Source organism: Talaromyces proteolyticus (genome assembly GCF_021365285.1).
Source record: "Talaromyces proteolyticus strain PMI_201 chromosome Unknown BGW36scaffold_4, whole genome shotgun sequence".
NCBI classification, from domain to species: domain Eukaryota; kingdom Fungi; phylum Ascomycota; class Eurotiomycetes; order Eurotiales; family Trichocomaceae; genus Talaromyces; species Talaromyces proteolyticus.
Window position 1 is genome coordinate 524,380 of NW_025764280.1, and position 8,178 is coordinate 532,557.

The 8,178-nt window shown below is 45.3% G+C and overlaps 2 protein-coding genes across 2 annotated transcripts; one reads left to right on the forward strand and one right to left on the reverse strand.

Moving 5' to 3' along the window:
* Nucleotides 1–743: 743 nt before the first annotated feature.
* Nucleotides 744–3,082, forward strand: BGW36DRAFT_395400 (uncharacterized protein; the record flags this gene model as incomplete). Its single annotated transcript, XM_046218037.1, has 4 exons — nt 744–858; nt 924–940; nt 1,018–1,128; nt 1,184–3,082. The coding sequence occupies 4 exons, from the start codon at nt 744–746 to the stop codon at nt 3,080–3,082; spliced, it is 2,142 nt and encodes a 713-aa protein (XP_046073980.1).
* A 551-nt stretch (nt 3,083–3,633) lies between these two features.
* On the reverse strand, nt 3,634–6,282 carry BGW36DRAFT_425105 (P-loop containing nucleoside triphosphate hydrolase protein; the record flags this gene model as incomplete). The annotated part of the gene is made up of 4 exons (XM_046220068.1): nt 3,634–3,677; nt 3,745–4,026; nt 4,095–4,356; nt 4,420–6,282. The coding sequence occupies 4 exons, from the start codon at nt 6,280–6,282 to the stop codon at nt 3,634–3,636; spliced, it is 2,451 nt and encodes an 816-aa protein (XP_046073981.1).
* Between the last annotated feature and the right edge of the window lie 1,896 nt (nt 6,283–8,178).

Here is an 8,178-nt window from a genome sequence, read left to right on the forward strand (position 1 = left end):
GCCGGCATTTTCTTTGGATTTGCTGTGGCTGGGCGAGTCCTCCAATTGCTCCGACATATCTTTATACATATACTATTTACGATATCGACAAGGTGTAGTGTGCTGGTACTATAGTATTCTTCGATTGTTTGCTACGAGAAGCAGGTAATTAGCCGTAAATATCTCCAAAGGAAGGGCCGGAAATAGCTGGCCTGTTCTGCATGCAATAAAGATACTGGCCGCTTGCATCGAGTTCTTTCTGACGGCAATCGTTGCCAGCAGAGAAAATGAGCAATGGCGAACTGGCAGAAATAAAGATGATATATTAGTATTATATTAAGCGTAATAATGCTGCTTGTATAGGATCGCCTGGCCAGCGCAACACCGCGTGGAGAATGAAGAACTGCCCCTGAGGGGCGGCAATCAATCAATCAGTTAATAATTGGTACTATCAGGCCCGCTTGAGCCCACCACCCCAAGCATCCTCCTGCTTGCTACATTATTGTGTGCACTGTGCTCATTGCCGGTTTCTCTGCGAATTTCTGTTTTAATTATATTACCTGGTTTTGCAAATTTGTTTCTGCTTCGTGTGTTCAGAATGCTTGCTTCTGCTGGCGCTGAATAATCGCCTCCCGTCGTGCGTGTCTGTTCTATGTGAACGTTACCGTGTCAGACATCAACAACAAGTGCAACCTACGGCCTGCCCATCGGCCTCCTCTCTTTCACGCCACTCGGTGCATCGAATTGCCGCCGTCTGATCCGCCATGTCGTCGGTAGTGAATAAGCGTCAGCAGGCGCGAAATGAGAGGGCCTTGCAAGAGCTGATCCGCTCTGTCCCTGGCAACGACCGATGTGCGGATTGCCAGGCGAGAAATCCAGGTAGGCCATGTCGCGTGATTGTGTCTATGTCTATCTTCGCCGGCTAATATCTTGACTTTTTGTAGGATGGGCTAGCTGGAGTGTAAGTTTGGATCCAAGCACCGCCAACCCCGTCGCTCGCCCACTCGCTCGCTTCAAATATGCTAATGGACTAAATAGCTGGGAGTTTTCCTCTGCATGCGGTGCGGGTCGCTGCATCGGAAAATGGGCACACATATCTCCAAGGTCAAATCCTTGAGTATGGATAGCTGGACATCAGATCAGGTCGAGGTACGTTGTGCATCTAAGCGGCATCGATCGTCTCAAGTGCTCACACGCCAAATAGAATATGAAACGAAAAGGCAACACATTTGTCAACAAGGAATACAATCCCAAAAATATCAAGCCCGCCATCCCTATAGATGCAGATGAGGCGGACTCCGCAATGGAACGATTTATCCGACAAAAGTACGAACACCGTATCCTGGAAGATGGGAAACCAAAACCGCCGAGTAGAGACGATTCCGGATATCATACGCAGCGGTCGTTTGAAGAAGCCCCGTCCCCCATTGCTCAATCATCGCCTTCTCTTCCTCAGAAGACTGGGCGGAAATTTGGCTTCGGGCTGCGTTCGGTGTCCTCAACGAGCCGCTTGGAACGAACAACTTCGCCTTCGTCGCCTACCACGGGTGCCGTTGGCTCCTTTTCAGCATCACTGAACAAACAGTCACGGGTGTTCGGTGCCAATGTCGGGGAGTATGACAATTCGGTGGACACAAAATTGAGGACTCTCAGAGAGATGGGCTTCCCGAATGACAAGCGGAACGCCTCGGTTTTGAAAGGTCACCTCGGTGATCTTGAACGTACAGTTGAAACATTGATGCGTCTAGGTGAAGGAGGACTTCAGAACACGGGTTCAGCTCCTTCAGTTCCTTCAAAGCCATCAACCAGCGCCAGCTTGCCAACTCCTGAACCAAGCTCAAGTCGCAATCCCAAATCAGCAGCTGCTGATGATCCATGGAGCATAACTACAACCGTGTCAAGCTCGACCGGTGCGCATATAAATCAGCCCGATCCTGCGCCTACCAAGTCTTACAATCCGTTCGATGCCCCTAATCCACAACCAGCGCCAGCTACAGGACTTGAGAACTCTTTCCAGAATTTGTCGGTCAATCAACCTCTTTTCCCTCATACCACTGGTGGCTATCCAAGCCAACACATGCCGGCTCAGACGACACTACCCCAGCTCCAAACCTCACAATCATATACAAACTCTCCGCAACCGTTGAATTATAATCCATTCTTCCAAACAACGTCTCTGGCTCAAACCGCAAATCCATACTTCAGTAATTCGGCGCAGTCCACCCCCATCCAGCCTACTCAAAGCTTATCACCGGGCAATCCATTCTTTGGATCACTCTCAGCGCAATCAACTGGTGCGCAACAAATCCAGCCTCCTTCGTTTCAAGGATTTGCTCCTCGCCACGCCAACACCATGCCTGTGTACCCGTCTGCATCGATGATACCACAGCAGCAGCAACAACAGCATTACTTTGAATCCCCTCAGGCGGCGTACAATCCCTTTAATACACCCAACAATCCTACCTTTAGCCCGCAACAACAACAACAACAACAACAGGTGCAGTCGCAGTCGCAACAGTTTTACCCCTCATCACAAAATCCGTATCAAATGCAGCAAGCCGTGCCGCAGTCTTCAAGAATGGACAAAAATAGCATTCTGGCTTTGTACAATCTCGCGACACCCGCATCCACAATGTCAACAATCCCCGAACAAGCCCAGGCACAGCAAACACCCCCTACAAATCCATATCAAACCACTAGTCCTGCGCCATCACTATTGACTAATTCGGGATCCACACCGCAAACTATGCAGTTACACTCCCCATACAACAACATGCCTACACCCCAGCGCAGTGCAACCATGCCTGAAATGATGTCACCCAACCCTCCTGATGCTGCCACCAACAACCCCTTTTTCAACCCTGCACAACAACAGGTCTCAAACAATCCCTTTCCAGCCACTGCAGTCCCTGCCACCGCTGCGCAATCTGCTGCTGGTCTAGGTATTGGCCTAGGACCAAAGCAAACAGCACCTCCGCCGTCAACAAGAAACAATTTCATGCCAATTTCTCACATGAGCAAGGGAAGTGTAGATATCAATGGTTTTCAAAATGGGCGCCATAGCCCCGATGCATTTGCGAGTTTGAGTGCAAGATTCGCCTGATTTGACCTGATTTTTCTTGAACATATATTACTTCTTCGTTCTCCTGCTTTGATTCTTGCATTTCTTTTTTTGTCTTTTTGGTAGACTTGGTTTTGGAACTTGGACACACGAGAAAGGCAAGGCAATTGTACATATACTGTGTTGTGTATACGCAAAATTGCATCTAGTATTGCATACTCATTGGACTTGGCTGTTGAGTGGTATATGTAGTAAATAGAGAACTATTGATTTCTACCAGATCTAGCCTCACAAAGTAATTCTTTGCTGGACTATCCCTTGAATAACTTGGATAAATAGGGGGTTTCGGGGATAAATCGGGGTGTAGATGCATCAAAAATATAGATTTAGATACCAACAGATGTCACTGAGTTGACGGAGTGAAAACAGAAAATGAAGAAAATTAACAAACAACACAAAAACAAACCTTGGTCTGTACATGACGAGAACCTCAGGCATACAATACATGCTGACAAACGGACGACGTTGTTTTAGCGGTAGAGCATCATCATATCCGGTATGTTCAAAGGAATAATAAGCGCGTGTGCCGCGGTTTACAGATCCGAAGTCACGGTCGAGGTTCTTGTTGGTGGTGGGTCTGTTAACATCATGAGTCAATAATTCCAATGTCCATATAGATGATAGTTTCGATTGACGCAACGTACATATGCCATTTCCGAAAAAAGGAACAGGTTCACTGGTGCCCACCGGTTTGATATTGAAAGAGAAAATACCGTTGGTGTCTGATGGATTCGGGCTGCCATATGACCTAGAGAAGAGGGTTGAAGGAGGGGTTTTCTCGTTCGATTTCACCGGAGTGCCATTCTGCTGGTTGAATAATCCTTTGGTCCCTGCACTACCACCTGTTTCTGATGGCTTTCCATTGACAGGTGGTTGGAAGGGGCTCTGGCCTCCAGAAGAGGGAAGAAAGTCCGATCCGTTCTTATCTGTAACGGCATCATACTTAGCAAATCCGACAGAACTGCTAGAAGAAAGTCTAAAGTTGATAACATACCAAAGGCAGGTCGAAGAGGATGTGACCGCGCCGTCCTGGCGAAGGGGGCCAGTGTTCTTCGTCCAATATCCAATTTCTCAAGCTCGCGAGACAAATGTTCACGCTCCTTCTGGACAAATATTGGTTCGGCGGCGAGGGCTTGAACCTCGGAATCGTCCATCTCGTTGATGGTCTGCCCAGTGAATATACTCTTTAATGGATTGAGAAGACAATTCTCAATTCCAAGAGTTACAACGTTGTCGACAAAGGTTACAATGGCGGTCTAGTCACGCTAGTTATTGGAGGGCCACCGATTTGATCACTGTGGAGAAGACACTGTACTTACATCATAATACGCTACCATCTGGTCGATTATATCTGTCGCAGCAAACTCATCGCCAGAAGTTTGCACCTGAGAACATACTTTCTTGAGACTAGTTTGATCAAAAACTAATCTCTGATCCTCCTGTACACCCGCTGCCTTCAGTTGTTCGTAAAGTTGCGGTGACTCGCGAATACTTCTTGCCTTTTGGAGTCGTATAAGAAATTCCCTGCCCACAGGCAGTGGATGCCCACGTTTGATATGAGAAGTTAGCTCTTCAAGCTTATCCAACACGGCGTTCTTCATGGTTTCCAACTTGGGTTCGAGTACTTTGACGAAGATGAGGGAACATGTGTGTTTATCTGTAAGATGCTGCAGGACGAGCATTACAAAACATTTCACAGCACCCCAGGCTTCCGTAATATGTGTTCGAGCCAGTTCTTCCCATGGATTCGACTGATCGCGAAACAGCCGTCCAACTTGATGTTGGTTAGCAGTACCAGGAAGCTCAATGCCTCGATTCATGCGCGCACTTTCTGCAACCTCGATTTCAAGATCATCGCGAGATATATAGTTTGCAGACCAGTCCTTGAGATATCCATTGTATCTGGCATTGTCACGATCCAATTCTATCCTTTCTTTTTCACCCTTGTTGACGATTATCCGGCGAGAGCCACCGATGCTCATCGCATCTACAAATTGCTCATTCAATTCACGGATTACAGCTCGAAGTCGTGAATACTCCATTTCATCTCCAAAGAATGGATCAGTATATCTTCCCAATAATGCATCGGCAGTGATGTGGTCGAAAGTTCTGCTAATATTATGAAGAAAGCCCTTCTGCTGTCGAATATTTGAACGAGATTCTCCAAGTTTTGACAGTTCTTGTTTCCGTTCATTAATTTTCTCCTCGATCTCGCTCAGCATTTGTGGTAGATTCTCCTCAATATGATTGAGCAATATATGACTTAACCGATGGCGGAGACTATCAATCCCCACAAAGCTACGAGAGATACTAGCCCAGCGTCCTCGCTCAAAAAATTCCTTCTCTAACCTATCACGAGCATCATCAGAGGTACCCCGTGTCTTGTGTGATCGGTTGTGCAAGGCATGCCATCCTTGTTTGAGGTGTACCTTCTTATTCTGCATAAACTGCAGGTAGATATCTTCATCTTCCGAGCGTTCCTCTAGTGAATCTGGCTTCGTAATGATTGCCAGCGTCCTCTCTCGGCCAGGGTCGAATTTTTCTGCTAGGTCCAAAATCTCCTGCAGATGATAGTCCATTTTGGCGCTTATTACTGCCAAGATAATGCTTCGCGAATTTCTCATATATCTCTCGGTGAGCGAGCGAACCATAGAAATTCCTTCTTTACTTTGATCTTGGCTGGTAGAACTGTATAGGCCAGGTAGATCTACCAGTGTCAATTCTGGTTTATCCGGCCCAGAGATTTCGACTCGGAGAACATCATCACTAAATCCCATGTGATCTGCCTCATCAATACCCATACACTCTTTGGCTTTTTCGATGAGTGGTGGTAGGTCCTTTCCATCATGAAAAGCCCCAGGTCGAAAGTCGCGAAGTCTATCGCGTTCCTGTTTACTTTGTCTGGACGGACCCGGTTCAATAGATATTTTGATATTGGGTGTAGGGCTCCGGCGGAGAACGACTTCTGTTGCGAAACGCGTGCATACACTACCCTTTGCTGGGAATTGTACACGCGAGATGGCCTCAAGGACAGAGCTTTTCCCGCTTGACTGGCTGCCGCATACAATCAACTGAGGCAGCTCGACAATGCCCCCAACGCCGATATTCCTCAGCTCATCGATTTTATCCAGCAGTCCGCCTTGCTGTGATTGCAGCTGGCTTGAAGCCTTGTCTTCTGTCATTTTAAAAGAGATTTTTTCAATATTGAGATATATAGGAGAGGATGAAATAATAGCAAATTCAGTATAAATCAGTAATTAGCAATGCAAGTAGCTAAAAGAATTATGGAACTGACTCGAGGAATCATAGCCGCCGAGTTCTTCTCATATATACCATTTTAATCAATTTACACCAGACAGTATATTGCTTTTTCGACGACAAACTGTGTGCCACCTAAATTATCCAGGAGTTTTGCGGCGCTGTGCATTAGTTAGCGGCCTCAGCCTCGTAGTAATCCCTGCCACCAGTTGGTTCCTACCCTTTATGGCATGGACACCATTTTGCCAATATGCATTTATATCCAATAAATGTAACGAGCGTCACGAGGAACAGTCTCAATTCTGTTTTCATTGGATATTGTGGCGCAAATTCATTGCAGGCGAACCCCAAATCCAGGGGTTATGTCGTTATCATCCGAATAAATAACAGTTTGAGATAGGCTTTGGCCCCTCGCATTATTTTAATGAATCAGAAGTATTGTGATAAACAGTTCTTGCCAGTTCATATGGCAGCTAGTCGATTTTTCTCAAATGTGAACCAAAACTATCTATGCATATACAGGGGTTCGTTATACCCAATATACTCGCTACTAATTACTGTTTTAGAAATTTTTGGCCCCCAGCCAACGGAGCCACCAGCCAACGGAACCACTGCGCTCGGCGCTTATTTGCATTTTGGTTTTAGCATCTAGCCATGTCTTACTCATTCAAATCAAAGCCAGATATGAATGCCCATAGTTGATATCAAGGTGCTTATAGCTTGTCCTTTGAGGAGGTTTTGGCCCCTAATACAATTTAAATAACCGAAACCGACTGGTTGTGCCGGGCGCATGTTTTCATTTCATTTGTAGCACCTAGTCCATTATTTGCCACGTGCAGTTCAATATTAATATCAAAAGGAACTATATTTTTGGCATACACTAACTATTAACTACCCTAGATGACTAGATACACAGTAGTAACACTAGTACTAGTATATGAATTAGCAGAACGCAGCTTAAGGGCGGCAGGAACTACGAAACGATTGCGGTTTTATAATATTATTAATAGAATAATCAGCTACTACGTGACCTAGTTGTTAAAACAAGGCTCTGGTCTTGCCGAATGGAGTACACCCATACCTTAGTGTAGCTTTAATGACTAAGAATTTCTGTTGGCCTCAGAATATCTTGCCATACGTACTAAAAAAACAGGAAGATGTAATACTAGAAGGCATAGCGCTGCTAACTCGATCTATTGATTTCGTTGCCTATAGTTATAGAATTGGATGATTGCCATAGGACGCTAGTATCCCAACCTTTACAAGGCCATACACTAACGGTGAAAAGATATGCTTATTTTTATATTTACCAATAGTACTTACATAACTTTCTAGTAACTTTTCAGCCTAGAGGTCATATAAAAATTTGACCATGCTAGTTTTAACTGAGGAGTAATACTAATGCCATTTTCCAGAACATTTTCGGCCTCGACAGTTGACCAGTTGACATGTGTTTGAATATGTGCGTCGTTATATCTTCGCTTTGATTTTATGTATGTCATTAGAGCCAGAAGTGTTACCATGATATCAACTTTGCAATGAAATAATCAATATTTTGGTTAAACCTGTGAAGGGACAATTTAGCAATAATTGCATAGCTAGTGATACGAAACACCGTCAAGAGTCGTAGGCAATACCATTAGCCACAAAAAAATTCAAGTTTTCATCGATTTCATGATGGAGTCCGTCAGGGCTTGTGACTTTTGTCTCATCTCTATCTAAGCCAGTAGAGGCGGTACTTAAATACCAATCGTACCGACTACAGGTCACATTAACAGGAGTAGTAGTTAATTGTAATTTTGTTGAACCCTAAGGAAGCA